General features: G+C 43.3%; 2 protein-coding genes across 6 annotated transcripts in view; one reads left to right on the top strand and one right to left on the bottom strand.

The window, feature by feature from the left end:
- LOC121924166 (myogenesis-regulating glycosidase-like) overlaps positions 1-23845 on the top strand; it is a 718305-nt gene that overhangs the window by 456537 nt on the left and 237923 nt on the right. The gene's annotated exons all lie outside the window — the stretch shown is intronic.
- DNAI1 (dynein axonemal intermediate chain 1) overlaps positions 1-23845 on the bottom strand; it is a 202341-nt gene that overhangs the window by 119721 nt on the left and 58775 nt on the right. For both annotated transcript variants that reach the window (XM_042455324.1, XM_042455325.1), the window contains exons 12-13: positions 23738-23781; positions 3962-4212 (exon numbers count right to left, since the gene is read on the bottom strand). In XM_042455324.1, coding sequence (XP_042311258.1) covers positions 3962-4212; positions 23738-23781 — 295 coding nt within the window. The remainder of the gene's footprint in view (positions 1-3961; positions 4213-23737; positions 23782-23845) is intronic.

Below are 23845 nucleotides of genomic sequence, written 5' to 3'. Positions count from 1 at the left end.
GGCCATGCATGCACATGGCCGCAGTACAGTGGTCACCTGCATGCATGTGGCCATTGAAAACTGCTGGACTTGAGGTCCTATGGTTGTTTTCATCCGCAGGGTGTTGGGTCAGGAATGGAACCCCCATGGATAAAAAGGGCCCACTGTAATAATGATAAAAATGCAATCCAACACAGCCCTATTAAAAGACCTTCTGCAGCAGCCAGTGAACACTGAAAAGCCAAGTAAACAGAAAGGTTTGTGGCTGACGGTGGAAAGGGAGAAGAGGGGGCCAACTTATCCTCCTCTTGGAGGGAATTCCACAGTGTGGGAGCAGCCACCAAAAAGGCTCTCTCTCGTGTCCTTCACTAAACATTCCTGTAATGGTGGAGGGACCAAGCAAAGCCCTCTATCTCAGGCAGGTTGATATAGTTAGATACAGTCTACTGATGAGCAAAATCTGGGCCCTAAGGTTGTCAAGAGGGGTAAGGAAGGTCTTCACAAAGGTTGGCCATAGTTCAGTGATAAAGCACATGCCTAGCAAGTTGGTCTTCATTCGGTCCTCATGTCTTCTTTTCAAACAGAGGTGGCAATTATAGCCAGTCTGGAAGTCATTTTCTGCTCCTGGGACTTTCTTGGGAGTTGCACAGGTGGCCAATAATTCCCAGCACCACCACCCCTGCAAAAAAGCCTTCCAGTTTTGAAAATCAGAATTTTAAAATGTTAAATAGTGCTGTGGGGCAATTTATTTAAAATGTAAAATGCTTCTCCTAGAAACTCCTGGGAGAAGTAGACGGCAGCAATAGGAGTATATCAAGGGAAGTAATAATACCACTCTATTCTGTTTTGGTCAGATCTCACTAGGGATCCTGTGTCCAGTTCTGGGCACCACAATTCATGGAGGATGTGGAGTGTATCCAGAGAAGGGTGACCAAAAAGGTGAAGGATCTGGAAACCCCCAAGCCCTATGAGGAGAGGGAGATGGGTATATTTAGGCTGAAGAAGAGAAAGTTAAAGAGGTGATGTGATAGCCCTGTTTAAGTATTTGGAGGGGTGTCACACTGTAGATGGAGCAAGCTTGTTTTCTGCTGCTCCAGAGAACTGGACATAGAGTAATGGATTCAAACTACAGGAAAAGAGATTCCACCTCAACATTGGGAAGAATTTCTTGATGTTCAGAGCTCTTCGACACTGGGACATGCTGCCTTGGAGAGTGATGGAGCCTCTTTCTTTGGGTTTTTTTTAAAGAGAGGCTGGATAGCCATCTGTCAGGGGTGCTTTAATGGTATCTTCCTGCATGGCAGAGGGTTGGACTGGATGGTCCTTGAGATTTCTTCCAACCCTTTATTCTACGATTCTAAGTAATTTAGGGTTTTGTTTTTTTAAAAATGCCAAAAAAGAGTGTTCTGAGGAGTTGGAGAGGTCAAGGGACCACACTTGGCCCCCTCAGCTACATATTGCCCACCCTTGAATTAAAAAGACAGGTGAAGAGACAACTGGAGATTTTTCCAGGGGACCTCCTAGTTGTGAAAGACATTCACTTAGTGCATAGACTATATCCCTTAAGGTGCCACTTTAAAACCATGTTGTTTCCCCCAGGCTTTTCATTAACAGCAAGCTTGGCTATTTAATTAACAGTGAGGTTCCTTTTGAAATGGTGGTGGTGATGATGATGATGATGATGATGATGATGATGATGATGATATTTTTCATGCTACATGCATTCTCTGTTTTATTAATTTTATTAAATTTCTATTTTGCAATTTTATTTTGCTGCAGATTGTTTTATTGTGAGGACAGGGGACAAGCCTGCCTTAAACAGCCTGTTTACGTTGAAAAGCAGGGTATGAATAAACAAATTGGTTAACTGTATGACTCAGTAAATGGCAGCTTCCAATGAGGATTCATTGTGGGCTGTGCTATCCCACCTCCATACCCTTCTTATACCACAAATCTCCCTTTCCCTGCATCCCCATCCATGCTCCTAATAGTACCTGCTCCATAGAGATGGTTTATTAAATGAAGGCTAGTTTGTGTGGCCCATCAAAAAAAGGAGGTTGACTTTACCAGCACAACTAACCCCAATGTACCATTATTGTTGATCATCCCTCCCCAAAGCACACCATGGTGTAGACTTCCACCTCTGCCCTCATCTCCCTTGCCCCCAATGCTCAAGAGACCAGCATCCTTGGAAAATACTCTGGCATTCAGGCTTTGCTATGTTATGTTTCTTCAAGTCAGCTTCAATTTACATGCATGAGAGACCTTCAAAACCCCCTTTTTTCTGAGGCCCTGCTCAGGTCTTCATTTGCTCAGGCTGAATTTGCACTACAGAAATAATGCAGCTGACACCAGTTTAACTGCCATGGTTCAATCCTATGGAATCCTGGGACTTGTAATTTGTTGTGGACCCAAAACTCTCTGGCAGAGATGGCTAAATAACTCACAAAACTACAAGTTCCAGAATCCCATAGCATTGAGACATGCAGTTAAAGCAGTGTCAAACTGCATTGATTCTGCAGTGTCGATGCAGCCCAAATCATTTGTCCTTTTGGCAATCTGTGGTAGAATTCTCCTCAAGCACTACATTTCAAAAGAACTGATCTTGTCCTCTCAGCTATCTTCACTGTCCAGCTCTCACGACCTTAGCTAGAAAATTGGAAATACTGTGGCATGGATGATTCTGACTTTGGTATTTAATGATACGTCTTCACACTTGAATATTGTGCCTAGTTCCTTCACGGCTGCTCTTCCAAGTCCTCCTCTTTTTCTGGTTTCTTGACGACAGTCTTCATTTTGATTAAGGACTGAGGCAAGGTATGGAAAAAACTTTAACAATGCTGATGAAACTACTGAAAAAGTGGCTGACATTTCAACATGAAGGAACCAGAACTTGAAGCCTGGTGTTCTGCTGTGATTTTTCAGGCCTGTGGTGACTTATAAAGGCAAAAAGGTGGATTTGAAAGCAGAAGCCAATGTTTTCTGCTTAAGAATTATGCTTCCAAATATGCAGAGTTTTCCAGTAACAGGCGACCTCTTCGCTTTCCTCTGGCTCCACATTCCCTTCTGAATCTGAAACCAAGCTGCATCTCTGGGTCTTTTAAAATCCGGGCATCTTGTCTGGCTGTGGGTTTTTAATGCAATGAAAGAGGAGGGGGATTGCCAGGCATCAGAGGAGACACTGTTGTGGCCCAAATGGCCTGGGGTTATTGATGATATGTCTCATTTCCCCTCAAAGAATGCTATTACTGCTGCACCGTGCTGGGAAGAACGCTTTTGAGAAAACAAATACCAGGAGGGGAAGGGGCAGAGAGAAGACGAAGAAAAGAAAAGGACACAGAGAGATCTATTCAGGGGAGATTCTATATCGGGGATGATTTATGTATACTGGTTAATGATGCGCAGGCATGTTTTAAAATGTGGCTGGGGAACATCTTTATCTGGGGATCAGCCCAGTTTTAAATTAGGAAATGCAAAAAGGAAAGACAGGGCGAGATGGGGGGCAACGAAAGAGAAAGGGAGAAGAGGAAGCAGAGGGAGAGGAAAAGGACAGAAGGTGAAAAGAGAGAGGCAAACATTTTAGGGAGCAGGATATGGTTAACTTGGAGTAGAGAAGACTGAGAGGTGACATGATGGCCACCTTTAGCTACATGAAGAGTTGTCATGTAGAAGAGGGAGCAAGCTGTTTTCTGCTGCTCTAGAGAATAAACACAAACCAATGGATGCAAATGATAAGAAAACAGATCCCACCTAAATGTTAGAAATTACTTTTTCTTTACTGTAAAAACTGTTCAACAGTGGAATGGACTGCCTTAAGAGGGTGGTGGACTCTCCACCTTTGGAGGTTTTTGAACAGGGGCTGAATGCTTTAGTGGTGTATTCCTGCGTGGCAGGGAGTTGGACTAAGTGGCTTTTGGGGAACCTCCTGACTCTAAGATTTTATGATTCCATGAAAAGTATAAGGAAGCTTCAGAGCACCCACCTGCCACACAGGGTCAGTGTGCTTGCCGGACTTGGCTGAGCTCTTGTAGCCAGGCTGGGAGCTGGCAGGCTTCTTCAGGTTGTAGATGGCCACATTGCCATCATAGAAACCAACGACAATAAGATAGGGGTGGTCCACATGGATGTCGAGGCACATAATGCCACTCTCACTGTTGAAGATATACTCTGGGAAGGATGGATTCTTTAAAGTGTACAGCAGAAGCATCCCCCGGCTCTGCTTCATGAAGTCATCTGGGCAAAAGAAGGAAGAGAACACTATTCAGAAGACAGCCTTCTTTTTAAAAACTCAGTCAGCGGCCATCACCACATTTCGCAGCAATGAATTCAGCAAGCCATTGTTATAACTGACTCAGATCCACACTTAAGAAATAATCCAGTTTGACACTGCTTTAACTGCCTTGGCTCTGTGCTAGGGAATCCTGTGAACTGTAGTTTAATGTGGCACCAGAGCTCTCTGACAGAGGCGGCTAAATGCCTCACAAAACTACAGTTCCCAGAATTCCCAGGATTGAGCCAGGAAAGTTAAAGCAGTCTCTAAGTATTTTATTTCTGCAGTGTGGATTGGACCTCAGACAAGCAGCTCTGAGATAAACCTAATTTGGAACTCAGGCTCAGGATCCTGCAAGACGACGACTACTACTACTACTACTACTACTATTATTATTATTATTATTAGTTCTAATTTTATATACTACATTTAATAAAATGTGTCATAGAACTAATAGGCGCAAAAAGCAATGTATAATAAGCATAACATAAAAAGCTACCATCAGGGGAGCAAAAAAATAGGATCAAAATGCTTAGCATAAAAATCAAGAAAAGCAGTAAAATTAAGATTGATAACTTAAAAAACCTGACATACTGCATAAAAAATCAAAAACTTCCAAAGGTGGAGAAGCAAACTGTCTAAAGCAAAGGTATGGAGAAGCCAATCTCATCGCAGTCAAGAGAAAGTTGCACAATTGGGTCGCTGCTACCAAAAAGGACACCCTCTTAAGGACCTAGTAACCTGGCCATTCAAGACAGCGGGACATTCAGTAGGGGCTTGGTTAGGATAATGAAGTATGGGCAAAGTCATGGAGAAGAAGATAATTTGTCAGAGATTCTGGCTCCATATACCATTTAGGTCTCTGCCACACTCCACAACATTTCACAGATGAAAACAGGGATGTGTATGGCCAAGCACCATCAGAGTGTGATCAAGAGGGCAAAGGTTGTTGTTGTTGTTGTTGTTATTATTATCCTTTATTTATAAAGTGCTGTAAATTTACACAGCGCTGTACATACAATCTTTTTAATTGGACGGTTCCCTGCCCTCAGGCTTACAATCTAACAAGACACGACACAAAAGGAGAAGGGAGTGGTGGTGGGGAAGGGACCTCTCTAGTAGCATAATACATATAAAGTACATGGCAATGCAGGAAATGATTCAATAAAACAGGCACCAAAAGAACATCAAATAGCAAGCGACAATTATGCAATGCCTGGGAACGCTTCCCTGAACAGGATGGTCTTCAACTCCGTTTTGAAGCTGGTTAAAGAGGTGAAGGCTCTTGCTTTTGGGGGAAGAAGGTTCCAGGAGTGAGGGGCAGCGAGTGAAAAGGGGCGAATCTGAGATGGGGCAGAGGAAATCTTGGGCTGAGACAGCAGACCTTGACTACCAGAGCGGAGGGCCCGAGTGGGAAGATGTGGAGAAAGAAGGTCTGATAAGTAAGGAGGGGCCAGCCCATGGAGGGCTTTAAATGTCGACAGCAGGAGCTTATACTGAATGCGGAAAGGGAGGGGGAGCCAGTGAAGGCATGCCAACACAGGAGAGATATGGTCAGAGCGGTGGGTGGATGTGATAATGCGTGCAGCTGAATGCTGGACAGAAATTAAGGGACGGAGGTGAGAAAGAGGAAGCCCTGCCAGAAGGATGTTACAGTAATCAAGTCATGAGATCATTAGGGCATGGACCAGGATCTTGGCAGTGGAGGAGGAGAGATATGGTCGGATTTTGGCAATATTGTATAGAAAGAATCTACAAGCCTTGGCTGTGGTCTGAAGAACATACAAGACAGGAAAAGGCTGCAGAAGTTGGATTTTGCCTGAGTTTACACAGAAGTGCAAAATTCTGCCACCGCTTCTGCTCTCCCTCCTTGCATTAATGGAGTACAAAATACTTTTGCACTCTGAACTCAGTTTGCAGCAATTGAAGCAAGGTGGAGATAATGGGAAAGTGGGAGGAAGAGAGGGAAACTGGGACATTTTAAAAGCAGCTGGAAAAGTGGGACAGCGGAGGATTAAAGACCTATCCTGGGTTTAAACTGGCCTAGAGAGCACCAAAACTGTGAAATTTTCCCCATGACCCCAAGGGATCATTGGGGGCGAACACATTCAATTGAGCGATTGAAGCAGAGGTATGTGCTTTGCTTCATCTCAGCATTTCCAGGGCCACAAAACCCAACCAATCAGAATACGATGCGGCTGTCTCACTGATACTTGTTCCATCCTCTTGTTTGGCTGGTTGACCTTTCCTGACAAAGCAATAATGCCCTTCCCTGTCCTCCACTTATCACATATCTCAAAGACCATCCCTCCCCATTCTTCCCGTCTACACAGAGATGTGAAGGCCCATGGAAAAGATGTCCAGTCTCTTATCATTTGCAGCTCAACAGCATAGCAAAGGTGCTGATTAATATAAGGATGCCAGGAGCAAAGGAGAGATTTGCTCTACTCAGCAGTTAAAATGGAGTTCCTAAAGACTAAGCCACATTCTGTCAGGAAATTTACTTGCTGCTGCTGTTCCATCTTCCTTCCTTGGAGTATCCTCTGGCATTTCCTATGTGGGAAGCTCATTTATTCCTTGATGGAAATGTCTTGGCCATCAAACAGACTCCGCATGCCCTTTTATAGCACATGCAGGCTCTGTCTTGCATTCACTCCTACCTTTCTAAATCTGTATTTCGAAGGCACTCTCTGGAACAGGTTCATAAGAACACAGGAAACTGCCTTATAGGAACTCAGCCCATCTAGCCCAGTAGAGCCAACTCTGACTGGCAGCCATGGCTCTCTTCACAGTTTCAGGCAGGATTCTTCCCTAGTGCTACCTGGTGATTCTCAGTGTGCCCTGGCAGTGGTTTCCCATCCAGGTATTAACCAGGCCTGATTGATGCTAGCTCTCAATCTCAGACAAGAATGTGTGTGTGTTCAGGCCAGGATGGTATTATATCAATGGATACACCAGCCACATGTGTGGATTTGGAAGACGAAATTAAAGATGGGCCTGTTTTGCCCTTTGCTGTTCCTAGTTTTACACTATTTGCAAGACACATCACTCTTTACCATCAACCGCACTTCTGCATAATCAAACCTTCTCGGTTACCTGGGTCGCCTCTCTCTCTTACACACACACACTCCTTCTTCCTTTTCTTCTCCAGTCTTGTGGTACCTTAGGAACCTCTTGCAGTAACTGTCCCAAAATATCTCTGTTTTTCTCTTCCAGCCTTAGTGCTGACAATCCTCTCCCCTTCTGGCAAAACTCTCTTGGATTCCTGTCTTGCCTTGACTTTGGACTGACTAAATCTGGACTACTCTGTTTACTCCCTGCCAGCTCAAGTACTTGGACTTGTGGACTGCTTAACAACAACCTTTGTACTTCTCCTTGCATCGTGCTCAGATAACCTATGACTGACCTGGACTGGACTGACCATTCAACATCTTCTCGTTGCTTCATTGTGCACCTGCCGACTTGTGTTCAGGACACCCATCAGCTAAAGAGACTATGGCACTTTTCTTTACTGTAGATGATCTGCTACATCCATCTACCACGAATAAAGCTTATCTTATAGCATCTTTTCCAAAGACTTGTGGGAGGCCTGTAACTGCAGCCTCCTCCTGACATAAGGAAAGTTCTGCTGCATTAGCCTAAAGTCCAGCCTAATCTGCAATAAGAAAGCAGGTGCATCCAGGAGCACATTTGGGCAATAACATCCTTCCTGCTTGCATTCCCCAGCAAATTATTTTCAGAGGCAATGCTGCTTTAAAGCCTAGAAGTAATATATGGCTAGAAATCATTGACAGCCTTATCTTCTATGTATTTCTCCAATCCTCTTTTAATGCTGTCCAAATGGGCAACTATGGCCCGTTATAGATGGGCGTAAAGTATGTCCTGGGGACATACTAGGGTTAGGCAAAGTGCGTGCCTTACGCACGCACCTAACCCTAGTACGTCCCCAGGACGTACAAAATGGCAGCACCCGTTCCACACAGGGGCCGCCATTATGATGTCATGAATGCGCCGCCTCCAAACGGGGCAGTACGGATGTGACATCGTCATGCCGCGCGAGGGCGCATAAAGCACCTTTCCGCAGTGTGAGAAGGAGCTCCAAAATGGAGCTCCTTCCGCGATTTGCGTCGCTCGCGCAGCCTTTCAATGGCTGTGCCAGTGACGCAAGGGAGAAAGGGGCCGAGCAGCCCCTTTCTCCTCCTCCCCACCGCCATCGGGTGTCCTTGGGGCATGAAGCCCCAAGGACACCCCTTTCCAGGCTGCAGGGAAGCGGCTTTTTGCTGCTTCCCCGCAGCCTGGAAAGAGGCGGATCGGGGCCTCGGAGGCTGCCGCTCTGGAAGCTGAGGCCCCGATCCGGCGGGAAAGGCAGTGCCTACAGGCCGCCCCTAATGGGCGGTCTGTAAAGCGCCTATCATGACTTTTTGTGGTTGTGAATCCCATAGTATAATGGATGCATTATCTATCCTGAATCGGCCACAAGTTTGCTTCGCCAGGTGATCCCAGATACTAGTCTTAGAAGAGAGGGAGAGGAAATCCACTTTCTTCAAATTCTCTTAGCTGGAATCTTTCAAGACCCAATGAGGGTCAGTTGCACAAGTTAAGCCAGGTTTGATAGATGGCTCAATTTAATATCCCACTTTTCTACCAAGGCAATTCACAATACAGAGTATAACAAAATAAAGCTAAAAATCTGGTATTAAAAAAGTTAAGATAAAAACAAATAAGTTGTTCAATTGAAACACCATTAATTTGAAAAAGTCCTATTCTTGGAGGAGCAGAAAACAAGCTTGCTCTATCCTGAATATGATACCTTTTCAAATACTTAAACAGGGTTATCCTATCACCTCTTAACCGTCTCTTCTCCAGGCTAAACATGCCCAGGTCGCTAAGTCTCCCCTAGAATCATAGAATCATAGAGCTGGAAGAGACCACAAGGGCCATCCAGTCCAACCCCATTCTGCCATGCAGGAAATCCAGATCAAAGCATCCCCGACAGATGGCCATCTAGCCTCCGTTTGAAGACCTCCAAGGAGGGAGACTCTACTCCACTACACTCTGAGGAAGTGTGTTCCATTGTCGAACAGCCCTTACTGTCAGGAAGTGGTTTCCAGACCTTTCACCATTTTGCTCACCCTCTTCTGGGCATGCTCCAGCTTCTCAACATCCTTTTTGAATTTGAAGGTCCTCTTGTGTGTCCTTTGCAGATGCACCTGTGGCCCAAAGATTTCTCCAAACTTGGGGTGTGAGTTTTTTGGGTTATTAATGGTATCATGAACAAAAATGGGGCTAAACAAAGAATTCAGTCACTAAATATAATTCCTCCACTCATTACCAAATCGTGACTCCATCTTAATCTCAATTCATTTTGGAAGTCCCCTAGCCCCTTCTTCCCTCCCTACCCTTCCCTAGTGAGGTCAGGCTAATCTGTTTCTTTCCACTGAAAATAGATAAGGGTAATTTTGGAAGAAAAATTAGATGAATGCTAACTAGCATGAATGCGTGTTCAACAGCAATGACTAAAGCCAGTGGGGTAAATTAGCATGTGCAAGTTCATCTTGTTTTAATTAGACAGTGGAAACTATCCATTTAGCATTTAGCACCTGCTGGACACTTATCTTTTACAAGGATTTTGAAAACTTTTCTTTCTCCCAGCTTGCTGCTCACTAAATATTTAACAGTGCCATCATGTGGTAAAAGACTCTGTAAGCTCCAGATTCCTGTAAGCAGCACTGTGCCATTTGCAACTAACACTTGACTGATGGCAGCCTTAAGAAAAATTATTTAATACTGTATGTACACAATTCATGTCGCTTGGAAATTAATGGGGAAAATCTCACATTGTTTTTTAATCTGGTGGAATCCCATGGACTCTAACATGGACAGTTCTGGACAAATTGAAAGCCGTTCTGACTGTCCCTGGGACAAAATAATTTAAATGTATGAGATGTACACTGATGTATAACCTTCCCCTAATGCCTGTCTCAGGTAATTGGCACTCAAGATATACTCTCTCTGAACATGGAGGTTTCTTTTAACTTTGGTCCAGACCTATATATAAAGTATGTCTAAACCCCTTTAAAAGTTGTTATGGAGGTGAATCCTGCAAATTCATCTTGATTCAGCTATTCATTCTATAGCAGCTTGAAATAAACTAAGGGCTTTAGTGAAGCTGTAAAAGACATAGGCCCTGCAGTAAATACTGACTAAAAAAGACAGTTAGCAATATACAAAGTAGTAGCAGAAGCAGCAGTTGCAGTTTTTGTTGTGGGCCTTCAAATCATTTCCGACTTATGGCAATGCTAAGGTAACCCCATTGTAGGTTTTTCTGAGGCTGAGTATGTGTGGCTTGCTCAGGATCACCCAGTAAGTAGGTTTCCCTGGCCAAGCAGGATTCGAAGCCTAGTCTCCACAGTCATAATCCAACCTTCAAACCACCACACAGAGAGAAGCATGGGAAAGTGATAGACAGTTCCCTCCCCTACCACCACCACCCTGCAGTTTAGAAGATTTCAAGGAAGAAAAGAAAGAATTTCACAAAAAAGAAATCAGATTTCAACGAAGAAGAAAAAATGCAAGTGACAAGCGTGTCTGTGAGGAGGGAACCTGATTTAAAGGAGAAGTGAAGGAACAAGGAAAACATCCCAAAAGATCCAGCCCTTGTTTCATCAAAAACAAAACAAAATAAAACACATGGTTATTGTTTTTGTTGTTAATTGCCATCAATTTGACTTTGACTTGTAATGGCCCTATCAATGAGAGAACTACAGGTCACCCTGTCATCCACAGCCCTACTCAAGATTTGCACATTCAGGGCTGTGGCTTCCTTGGTTGTGTCTCTCCATCTGGAATGTGGTCTTTTATGACTACATTCCCCCTTGTCAAACACTATTGCCTTTTCTAGTGAGTCATGTCTTCTCATGATATGGTCAAAGTATGAGAGCCTCAGTTTAGTCATCCTGGCTTCTAGGGAACATTTAGGCTTGGTTTGCTCTTGGACTGATGTATTTGTCTTTTTGGTAGCCTATGTTATCTATAGAACCTGTGAATCGATCTTCTTAACCATTTTTCTTACGTTCTTCTGTATCACAGTGTGGGCGTGTGTGGAGATTCTGGATGCAACCATGCCATACATGTGTATGATGGCTATGATTATTCTTTTGTTTTCAGCTGCTTTCTTCCTAATTCCTAGCAATTTCCCCTGCATCGGCACTCTGGTGTATTTTTCAGTGGGCTTCTTAACAAAATTCCAACGTCTCCTTTTTTATTGTCACATCATGTTCAAACTCTATTAGTACACATGTAGTGTTCACCTTCCTCCTCTTCTTCTTCTTATCATCATCATTATTACTACTACTACTTGTTGTGTGCCTCCAAGTCATTTCCAACCCTAAGGCAATCCTATCATGGGATTTTCTTGGCAAGATTTGTTCAGAAGATGTTTGTCACTGCCTTCCTTTGAGGCTGAGAGTGTGTGACAAGTGCCCAAGTCACCCAGTGGGTTTTCATGGTTGGCAGGGAATCAAATCCTGGTCTTCAGGGTTGTAGTCCAACATTCAAACCACTACGCCAGGTTGGTCCTCTTACTACTACTGCTACTACTACTACTATATATATATATGCGCCTTGGTAGCTTCTTATATTAAATCAGATGTGCCAGTTTGTTGCCTGCTCTTCCGTTTTGGAAATAGTCTCTTTTGGAGTACTTTATCAAAATTATGTTCGCCACAGAACTGGCTGCCCAAGATCTAACTGATGGAACAGGATAACAAGAGATGGTGGAGCAGAATAAGAAAGCAACATTTTACTAGAACATGCTTTGAAATTACCAGATTTTTAAAAAAATTCAGAAGAGATAATTTTGAGTATGTTTGTATTAAAGAGTTAGAGCAGGTTCATGCCATTTTAAATGTCACAACTTCATCCAAAGAAACCCTGTGGTTTATAGTTTGATGAGCTCCTTTGAATTCCCTATGATAGAATTCCAGTCCACTCCTCTGAACTATAAACCCCAGACTTTCTTAGGATGAAGTCATGACAGTTTAAAATTGCATGAAACCAAGATAAATATGTAATCCAGATCCATTTCTGACTTTTCTTATATGTCTTGTATTGATCAGGAAATAAATGTAAATGTATACTGTACTTGCAAACTTGTAAATGTGGAACTATGGCCTGTTACAGACAGCCCAAATAAAGCTGCTTCGAGTCACAGTGGAGGTACAGTGGTACCCCGGGTTACGAAAATAATTCGTTCCGCCGCCGCGTTCGTAACCCGAAATCCTTCGTAAGCCGAAAAAGCCATAGGCGCTAATGGGGAAAAGCCGCGATTTCGTGCGAAATAGTGCCGAAAAGCACCAAAAAATTTTTCGTAACCCGAAAAAACCTTCGTAACCCAGAACAGTTTTTTCCTATTGATTTTTTTCGTATCCCGGGAATTTCGTAAGGCGGTGCTTTCGTATCCCGGGGTACCACTGTATGGTGTTTCAATGATGCATGCGTCCTAAGAGTCCAGAAGTCGCACCAAAGGTGGGCTAGGACTGGAGCATGGCTTTGGTGTGGCTTCTGTATTCTTAGGACGCATGCATCATTGAAACACCATACCTCCACTGTGACTCGAAGCAGCTTTATTTGGGCTGTCTGTAACAGACCATCATCATTTTTCTATTGGCTTAACTTTCTCTAGCAAAATAAATAAATAAATAAAATATTTCAAAGGAAGAGACGTGCCTTTAAGCTATTCTTGTTCCAGTCTTGTTCTGAGCTAGCTGTCTGCTGGAAATGACTTTGAGGGCTGTTTAGCCGTAGGGAGGAAGCTGTTGAGCCTCTATCTAAGGCAGGGGTAGGCAACCTTTTTGAGCCGGGGGCCGGGTTGCTGTCCCTTAGACAACTGGGGGGCCGAAGCCAAAAAATAAATAATTAAATAATTTTTTTAAAAAATTAAATAAATAAATAAACCGGGACAAACGTAGGAAAATTTTTTCTAATGGAGGAGACTTTTTTAAAATGGAGGACATGCAAAAAAATTGCTGATTTTTAAAAAAATGTTAATATAAATGCATGTTTTGGAGGCTTCTATAGACAATTGCCCCCCTTGCCTGCCGCTTGCCCCCCCCTTGCCCGCCTCCTCCTGATAGGCCAAAGGCCCCACACCCTCACGCGAGAGGCCAAAGGCTCCGGCAGCAATCGGTGGCAGGACCGGGCTGGGGCCGGTCCCAAGGCCTTGCCGGGCCGCATCCGGCCCGTGGGCTGCAGGTTGCCTACCCCTGATCTAAGGTTTCAACTGCACTGCAGAATTAATGCAGTTGGACACTGCTTTAACTGCCAAGGCTCCATGCTCTGGAATCCTAGGATTTGTAGTTTGTTGTGGCACCACAGCTCTCTGTTAGAGGAGAGATAACTCACAAAACTATTAATCCCAGGATGCCATAGCACTGAACCATGGCAGTAAACGCAGTGTCAAACTATACTAGTTCTGCAGTGCAGAAGCAGCCTAAAATAGTGGTGGACTTGGCTAAGCTAACATGGAAATGTCTGGGAAACTAAGGGGCCATTCTCACTGGGCATATAACGCAACATATTTTGCTGCAATTCTGACTGATTTTTTTTCCACATTGTAATCAAATCGGCGCAATGAGGATCGATCGCGCGCTCAAATGGGAACGATGGGAACCTAATTCGATTCCTGATCCACGTTATAACCCAGTGGGAATGGGGCCTAAATTGCTCTGCAGCTCAGTCAGCGCTGCTCCAAATGTCCTCACTCAGCAATCAGCCTCTGTAGAAAACCCAAGCTGCAAACATAATTTGGGTCCTGGAAACAACACTGGATTCTCCTCCACCATGGATGATGTCCTTGCCTGCTCTGAGAGTAGGCCTGATTCCTTGATATCCAGAAACAGATTCTGAGGTGTCCTTCTCTCTGATTTGTTTCCCTGGCTTCTGACTGGCCTTCCCTGTTCGTGACTGTGGACTATTAACGCTACTTGTGGCTTATCTCTCTACACAGTAATTTATGATACCAGCCAAGGGACAGTGCCAGTGCCATGACTACTGGTGTTCAAAGCAATGGAGAGTTGCACACACAGCAGAGAACAGGCAGACAGGCAAGACAGGGCTAGAGGAAAGATCAGATCCACAGGGTGAAGATGAAGTCTCTCTTAAAATGCCAGGGAGAAGATTCTCCTGATAATTTTTGTTTTCATTGTATGTCAAGTTGTTGTTACACGTCCTCAAGTCGGCTCTGACTCATGGCGACCCTGTGAATGAGACACCTCCAAGCCACCACCCCCCCCCCGTCCCCCACTGCTCTGCTTAAGTCTTGTAGATTCAGGCCATGACCTCCCTTATTGAGTCTATCCATCTGGTGTGTGGTCTTCTTCTCTTTCTCTTGCCTTCCACCTTTCCTACCATTATTGTCTTTTGCAATGACTCATGCCTTCTCATCATGTGGCCAAAGTACAACAGCCTCAGTTTAATCATCTTGGCTTTCAGGGAGAGTTCAGGCTTGATCTGTTCCAGGGCCCATTTGTTTGTCTTTTTGGCTATCCATGGGATCCTCAGCAATCTTCTCCAGCACCACATTTCAGATGAGCTGATTCTTTTCCTGTTTTCATCATCATATGTGGTGATGGGGAATACCATGGCTTGGACAATTCTGACTTTGGTGCTCAGTTGTATGTTTTTACTCTTTAGGATCTTATCTAGTTCTTCCATAGCTCCCCTTCCCATTCCTAATATTTTTATTTCTTGGCTGCAATCACCATTCCAATCAATGTTTTGTCCTATTTTGATTTCTTCATTGTCTGAGTTGATTTTATGTATTTCTTCCACAGTCATTATTTTTGTTTTCTTTTTTGTCAAGGCAAACTGGCAAAATCATTTCTTTTTATTGGGAGCTGGGGATGTTTAGCCTGGAGAAGAGACGGTTAAGAGGTGATATGACAGCCCTGTAAATATTTGACTAGGACCTGGAACAATGGATGCAAGCTCCAGGAAAAGAGATTCCACCTCAACATTAGGAGGAACTTCCTGACAGTAAGGGCTTCCTCAGAGTTTGGTGGAGTCTCCTTCCTTGGAGGTCTTTAAGCAGAGGCTGGATGGCCATCTGTCGGGGATGCTTTGATTGAGATTTCCTGCATGGCAGACTGGGGTTGGACTGGATGGCCCTTGGGGTCTCTTCCAACTCTATGATTCTATGATTCTATTGGTTTTATACATGGTGATCTAACCCTGTCAATAATTTGGCATGTGCCCAGACTCTAGTTACCATACCTTAGAAAAAACTGGACAAGAGGGATCTGGACCAGGGATGAGCTGTTGGTAACACTGATTCAATCTGAATGAATCCCCTGAAAAAGTCAAGTTCACCGTTACAGCTTAGGGCTGGGCTGGGCATTGTGCAGTCCCAGGATGTCACTGAACTGCAAATCCCAGCCGTCTCTCACCAGTGTAGACAATGGTAAGGAATTCTGGGGGTTGCAGTGGAAGAACATCTGGAGACCACAGGAGTCGTAATGCTGACCTATGGTCTCAAGCTGTGTACGGAAAGGGTCCTCCTATTGGGGGGGGGCTGCACCTGGAATGGGATCATCAACTCCTGCAGTAGAGGTGGGTGGGAGAGGAGGCTAAGGCTCTTTACCTGCCTCAGGGCTTTCTCATCTCAGTCGTCAGTGAAATGGGTTGAAAGTTCCTAGAAGAGGAGGATGCTTATTCTTCCATATGGGGTTGGGGAGGGGTCTCCTTTCCTCCTCAAATGATTCAGGGAGTTGAGAAACAACCAACGTTTTGACCTAGTTATGTTCCCCTGTTAAAGTTATTCTATAGTTTGGCTCATTCGTCAATCAAAATGGAGACTGTAGCCATGAAATCAGAAGATGACTAAGACCTGGAAGGGCAGATGTGATAGAACATGATAAAATTCTCAAGTGTAAAGGCATATCATTAAATATCAAAGCCATAAATACCAAAGTCATACAGCATCCATGCTGCAGTATTTCCAATTTCTGTGCACAGATGTGAAAGCTGGATAGCAAAGAAAGCTGACAAGAAGAAAATCAGCTCATTTGAAATGAGAAAAGTTCTGCAGATAACACTGATTGCCAAAAAGACTGATAAATGGGTCCTAGAGCAGATCAGACAGCCTGTACATAGTACAGTCATTTAAGTGCTGGACTACTGCTCTGGAGACCAAAGTTCAAATCCTGACATAGCCATGGAAACCCAGTGGGTGAACTTAGGCAAGTCACACTCTCTGAGCTTCAGACGAAAGCAAAGGCAAACTGCCTCTGAACAAATCTTGCCAAGAAAACTCCATGATAAGTCAGAAACTACATGAAGGCACACAACAACCTAGAGCAATTCAAACCTGAATGCTACCTAGAAGCGTCATACTTTGGACGTATCATGAGTTGACATGAGTCACTGGAAAAGGTAACGCTCAGTTGCATGGAAGACAGTAAGAAAAAGAAAAAGACTGCACTGCAGGTGGATAACTTCAATCAAGGAAGCTGCCATTCCAAATTTGCAAGACCTCAGCAGGACTGTTAAGAACAGGGAACCATGATGGCCTCTCATTCATAGGATCTCCATACTTCAAAGTTGACTTGAAGACAAACAACAACTGTTTCCTTAGTGTAAGGACCTGGAAGTTGCAGTTGGGAATGGTTTGCTCTGATATTCTCCTAAGACCAATGTCACCACTGACAGTTCTTTGTACACATAGCTACAGGCTCCATATGCATACAACCGCATGAAGAAATAGTTCTTGTTGTTGTTGTGTGCCTTCAAGTCATTTCTGACTTATGGCAACCCTAAGGCAAACCTATTGCAGGGTTTTCTTGGCAAGCTTCATTTAGACAGGGCTTGCCATTGCCATCCTCTGAGGGTGAGAGAGAGAGTGACTTGACCAGGGTCACTCAGTGGGTTTTATGGCCGAGTGTGGATTCAAACCAGAGTTGTAGTCTAACACTCAGACCAAACCACCACGCAGGCTCATATGGCATGCCTTTCTGCAGAAGAGATACCTCGCCCCACCCAAAGGATTTAGAATAAATCTAGGAGTGTGTTGGGGAGGAACCTAAAGGTTTTAGCAATATTGCTCCACCCTGTGAAGTTATGTTGAAGAGGAAAACATTACAGGCTAGAATCCCACCCATCCACCCAATCATCCCCCCAAGGGCAGTCTTGAAACTCTGATTAAGTACACTATTTATGTGTATGTGTGTGTGTATGTATAGCAATTACAGTGAGCTGATTGCAATCTTTTTTTACCTTCTGGGAAATCAGACTGTTATGCAGTGACTTTGCTAGAGGTCGCTCTTGGACGTGCACCATGCAGACGCTGAAGAACACCTGAGCAAACAATGTGCTGCACATGAGCTGACAAATCTACTGAGATTTCCAGTAGGGCGCAGAAAGCCCTCAAGTCCAGCTGAAACTGTGGATGCAAAGCAGCAGAGCATCTGGGATTAAATTAGTCAGCCTGGGACTGCATCCTTGTCAGCTGGTAAGCCAGGTGTAACAGAAGTGATAAGAATGTATTCCAGAGGAGGAAAAGAAATTACTTTTTCCTGGGCAGAGCTGAAGAAGGCAGTTTGCACACTAAATGGGTGGCACAGAAAACCACAGCACAGAAGGGAGAGTCGCTTTTTGGGAACAGAAAGAGGCCACAGAAGCTGGTGGCTTCCATGTGAGTGGGATGGTGAATCCATTCCAGTTTTTAAATTGAATTTTAAAGGCTCTATCCATAGTGCTAAACCCTGGCCCAATACAGACTGCCAAAATAAAGCTGCTTCGGGTCACTTTGGAGGTATGCTGTTTAAATGATGTGCCAAAGCTGTGCTCTAGTCCTTAGGACTGGATCGTGGCTTTGGTGTGGCTTCTGGACTCTTAAGATGCATGCATCATTTAAACAGTATACCTCCAAAGTGTCCTGAAGCAGCTTTATTTTGGCCTCTGACTCTCATAATAGGGTTGACACCTTGGAAAGATCCACAATCTAGAGCAAAACCACCAACTACGACCAGAAAGAAGGATGCTTCTCTCTAGCCAATGATGTCTGCCTGTCTTTGTGGCCACCATCTGGAACCTTTTTTTAAAAAAATTGCCATCATAGGCATGATATGGATTGGGACCACTGGGTTAATCCAATATGACAGTTATTTTTGAAAATGATACCAGTTTAATGAACCAACAATCTGACCATGTAAAGATGAAACTTGTTGTGATGAGAAATGCACAAGTGAATTTTCATTTTGTTCAACTTACAACATGGAAGCTACCACTGTTGTAGTTCTGTTTTAATTCTTGGGATTGTTAAAACTCTTTCACCCCAGTTAAGCTTTTACATCAACTTAATATTAAAAGGGATGTTTAAAGCAGTGCTAGGGGGGAACTATGTTGATTAACATATGATGGCTAATGGAGCACACAAAACAATTTCAAAAGAAAATCAGCATGTGCTCTATAGACTACAGCAAAATCTTTGAATGCATAGATCATGAAAAGCTATGGAATACTCTTAAAGACATAGACCTGATAAGAAATCTGTTCTTAAGACAAGAGGCAACTGTGAGAATAGAATATGGAGAAACAGAATGATTTCCAATTGCCAAGGGGGCCAGACAAGACTGCATATTGTCACTCTACTTGTTCAATTTGTATGCAAAAAACAACATATGAAGAGCAGATTCAGACTTAGAAGAAGGAAGAGTAAAGATAGGAGGAAGGAACATCAGTCTAAGATAGGTAGATACTACTAGTGAAAAACATCATGAATTTGAAGCAACAACTACTGTACTAAGGAAGGTCAAGGAAGAAAATGTAAAGGCAGGCATGTTGCTGAACATAAAAGAAAAGAAAAATAATGACCACAGAGGATCTACATAAATTTAACCTAGACAATGAAGGAATCAAAATAGTTAAAGATTTCCTGTACCTTGGATCAGCCATTAATAAAAACAAAGACTGTAGTCGAGAAATAAGAAGACTAGGAATGGGAAGGGCAGCAATGAAAGAACTAAATAAGATCCTACAGAGTACAGATATACAATTGAGCACTAAAGTGAGAATCGTCCAATCCACTGTATTCCACATCACCATGTAGAAATGCAAAAGCTGGACAGTGAAGAAAGGGGATAAAAAGAAAATCAATTCATTTGAAATGTGGTGCTGGAGAAGATTGCTGAGGAGGCAACAAACAAATAGGTCCTTGAGCAGATCAAGCCTGAACTCTCCCTGGAAGCCAAGGTGATAAAACTGAAGCTGCTGTATTTTGGTGACATCATGAGAAGGCATGAATCAGTGGGAAAGGCAATAATGCTAGGAAAGCTAGAAGGCAGAAGAAAGGAAGACCACATGCCAGATGGATGGACTCAATCAGGGAGGTCACAGGCCTAAATCTATGACAGCGGAGGACAGGAGAGCTTGGAGAAGTCTCATCCACATAGTCAACCATGAGTCGAGGTCAACTTCAGGGCAGCTAATAACAGCAACAGGCAAAATGAAATCAACTGGACTTACATCAAATACAATTGATTTCAAAGGGGCCAGCCTAAGTGTGGCTGAATCAGCATCTAACAGAATGCCTAGGATAAGACAGATAACAAGTGTTTGTCTAGATGGATTTTGCCAGAGAAAGGAGCTAGAACCAAGGCTATGTTTGAGGAGGGGGCAAGTGCTCTCTGATCTACTGCACCATATGAAGAAGCAAACTATGCTGATAACATTTGCTTGATGGGGACTCTCAGCCTAATAGACCATTGGGATCTGGAGGAAATTTTTGTCACCAGGTCTTAATAAAGCAGGATGGTAAATATGGAAGAAGGCATTATTTCAGGATCCCAACCACAAAGGGCTTTGAAGATAAGCACTAGCACTTGAATCTTTTACACTATACAAATGCAGCCATGGCTCCACCTTATGAAATCCTGGGATTTGTAGTTTGATGAGGTGTTTAGTAGTCTCTGCCAGAGTAACTTACCAGACTACAAATCCCAGGAATCCATAAAATGGGCCATGGCAGCTGAATTGGTATCAAAGTATCACAATTGTATAGTGGGAAAGAGATATAAGAAATGCCATGGGTGTTATGCTGAAACAAATCAGCCCTTGCTCATCCTATCTGCACATGATAACTGGTTTGTTCTTGCTAAAATAAATAAATAAATCTAGCCCCATCTTGCCAAGACCCATGTAATTCTCACCAAGACCACCCCTTGAGCTTTATGTTTCTTCCATTTGCAGAGAGATGCTTTCGTTGGTAGAAAGTGAAGGCAAACAAGGTTCCTTTTTGTGCAGGAACAGTAAAGTGCTTTGAAATTGCAGAGTAACTGAATGCAAAAAGAGGGGATTGGAACAGCATATTCTTGACACAAGGCTACAAAGCTTCATTGTGAACAGATGTGTCTAATGCTTCTCTAAAGAAAGATCCTTAGGAATTCCTCCAGTACTTAGCCAACAGTATACAGAGTGAAATACAGATGCTTTTCAGGACAAAAATAATGTACTTCTTTTCAAGAGGAAATATGTGTGTATACGTGTGTGTGTGTGTGTGTGTTAAATGCTGTCAAGTTGACCCTATGAATGAGAGACCTTAGATCCTTAGATCTAAGATCCTGCAAATTCAGGGCTATGGGTTCCTTGCTTGCATGTATACACTTGCACTCCACTCTTCTTGTTCTATGGCTTTCTATCTTTCCAAGCATTATTGTCTTTTTCAGCAAGTCACAGCATCTCCTGATATCTGCAAAGCATGACCACCTCAGTTTAGTCATCACTGGTTTCTAGGGAGAGTTCAGGCTTCATTTGCTCTAAGATTCATTTCTTTGTCTTTTTGACAGTCCACAGTATCTGCAGAACTCTCCTCCAGCCCCACATTTCTTCTCTGTCTTGCTGTCACACCCATACTTAGGAATCAGAAATACAATGGCTATCATCATAACAGAAAAGTCACCCTGAAATCTTTGATACAGTGCTAGGTATAAATATTTTAAATAAACAAATATGTAGACGCCAAAATATGTTTCACACTGCAATCTTCATCTCTATGCCTTCCTCCCATCGGCCACATCAGCACATTTGGATGCCACCTGCTTGGAATACCCTGCTTTCCCATTTTCCCAAACTGTTAATTGCTGTTCTCCAGCTGTTGATGGACGTTATGCTTGAGATCCTATTACTGGCCAATTAAAAAAAATGAAATTGATATACAGGTTGACCTCGGAGAAATTAGGCAAAGTACTGGACAACTTAAATTACCAAGTGGCAACAAAGCTGTTGGCTAGGATTAATGACATGGTTCAGCCATTACTCTCTGTGGGCTGCATTTGTTCAAGGGCTGCGTGATCTAATGGGGGCTGTCAGTTTACATGCACAACCTCTGTGCCTGGTAATGTTTTCTGTTTAGGAAATATATGAGTACAGGGAAATTACATTGCCATGTTTGTTTACCCTGATTTACAGCAGCCAATCTGGGACCCATAGCAACCAGGCAGAAGTTTCCATCCTGTTCTAATGGTTATGCATGCAGAGATGGCTTTACAACCTTTACAACTGATAGCAGGTAATGCCTCCACTTTCTCCTTGCACACAATTGGCACTCTCAAGAATGATGTTCTACAGCCCATTTGGAGCATATGGAACACATTTGGGGCACATGGCAGCTCCTTACATGGCCAAGAGGTCATCAAATAAAGTGGCTAAGTTCCAGTTCTTAGACTAGGATTTTATGATTCTCCACTTCTACCCATGATCTTTAAGAGGAGATATGAGTGACTTTCTGCATACAAAGTTTGTGCCCACCCACAGAACTACACTTTCTCCTTTTAGTCAAATTTTCATGATTACTTTCTGAAGGAGAACTGAAATGGGCCTTTCCCCCCCTTTAAAAAAACAATACCACAGACAAGCCAGTTGTCACAAGCTGCCAACCCCACCCCAGGCCAATGTGGGTTGAAACCATGCAGTACTTTCTCATCTCCCATATATATATATATATATATATATATATATATATATATATATATATATGGGAAATGAGGGTTTAAATTTTTGCTCCCTGGGTATGCTAGGTATGCTTGGGTAAAACTCAGTCTTTTCTTTTCTGTAAAATGGGAACACCAAGGGAATAAGGTTGGACTACAACTCTGGAGACCAAGGTTCAATTCCTCAGTTGGCCATGAAATCCACTGGGTGACCATGGATAAGTCACACTCTCTCAGCCTCAGGGAAAGTCAATGGCAAATGATAAGAAAAGTGGAGGCTGGTGAAAGAAAAAAATAATCACTGGATGCATTTTGGAAGAAGCTTTCAAGTAGTCTCTAGAAGGTTTGAAATGTTTTTGCTTGCTTATACCAGGCTTACCTGACTTAGTTGTTTCAGGGATGCTTTGATTGTGAGTTCCTGTGTGGCAGGGGGTCGGACTGGATGATCCTTATGGTCTCTTGCAACTCTACAATGCTATGGTTCTATGATTTCACATATACATGTTGTTGTTGTTGTTGTTGTTGTTTTGGGGAGGGGAGTTGGCTGAAACATGTGGACCTTCTCTTCCTTTTTGCAGCACAGGAATCTCTCCCTGTTCTTTCCATGTTATTTCTGACTCCAGCACCAATCTTTGTGTTAGTAAAGCAATATCCAGGAACATATTTACTTCATTAACTGAGGGTACATCTACACTATAGAAATAATGCACTTTGACACTACTTTAGCTGCTGTTACTCCATCCTACAGATTCCAGAATTTGTAGTTGTGTGAGGCACAGCACTCTTTGGCAGAGAAAGTTAAAGACCTTCTAAAACCGTAAATCCCAGCATTGCATGGGATGGAGTTGCAGCACTCAAAGTGGTGTCAAACTCCATTATTTCTACAGAGTAGATGCACTCTGAGGTATACCTGTACTCTATTTTGATAGCAATGGGCACAGCTTGCTCAACAAGTGAAAATGCAGAAAGTACTGCATGGTTTCGACCCACATTGGCCTGGGGTGGGGTTGGCAGCTTGTGACAACTGCAATTCCCATCAGCACCAGCCTGCATAGCCAGTGATGATGGATGATTGGAATTGCTATTCAATAACCCTAAAAAGGCCACTGGTTGGCAATCCCTGGCCTAGAGGCAGGTAGCAGCAAAACCACATATCCTCCACAGCCAATCCAGAAAGGAATGATGTAAAGAAATCCAGTAACTAGGCAGAAGGAATTTCACACATATTCTTTCTTGGATTCCAATCCACTTCCATGAACTCATACACCAGGAATTTCTCTCTCCCAGAGTGTCCCAAAGGTCCTACTGGATTCCTTTATGTTTTATGCTACCACAGATTAGCATGGCTACCTTTCTGACAGAAAAGGTATGAGATGTCCAATATGGGGAAAGTGGCCACACATGATCCAAGAGGAAGAAGATCTATCCCTCTCTTGGCAAATGCAACACCTATACTGTATCAGCCATCAAGAGAAAATTCAATAATCGTATTTTAAACCGAACTTACAAGAGCCATGTCCCACGATAAATAAATCCTTGTATTTGGGGTTCCTGTAAGAAAAAGAAGTATATAGCCATTTTCAGTAATCTGAGTAATATTCACAACACTTCATAA

Source organism: Sceloporus undulatus, chromosome 2 (genome assembly GCF_019175285.1).
Source record: "Sceloporus undulatus isolate JIND9_A2432 ecotype Alabama chromosome 2, SceUnd_v1.1, whole genome shotgun sequence".
Classification (NCBI taxonomy): Eukaryota; Metazoa; Chordata; class Lepidosauria; order Squamata; family Phrynosomatidae; genus Sceloporus; species Sceloporus undulatus.
Note: the sequence above shows the minus strand (reverse complement) of the source record. Positions and strands in the feature narration are given on the sequence as shown.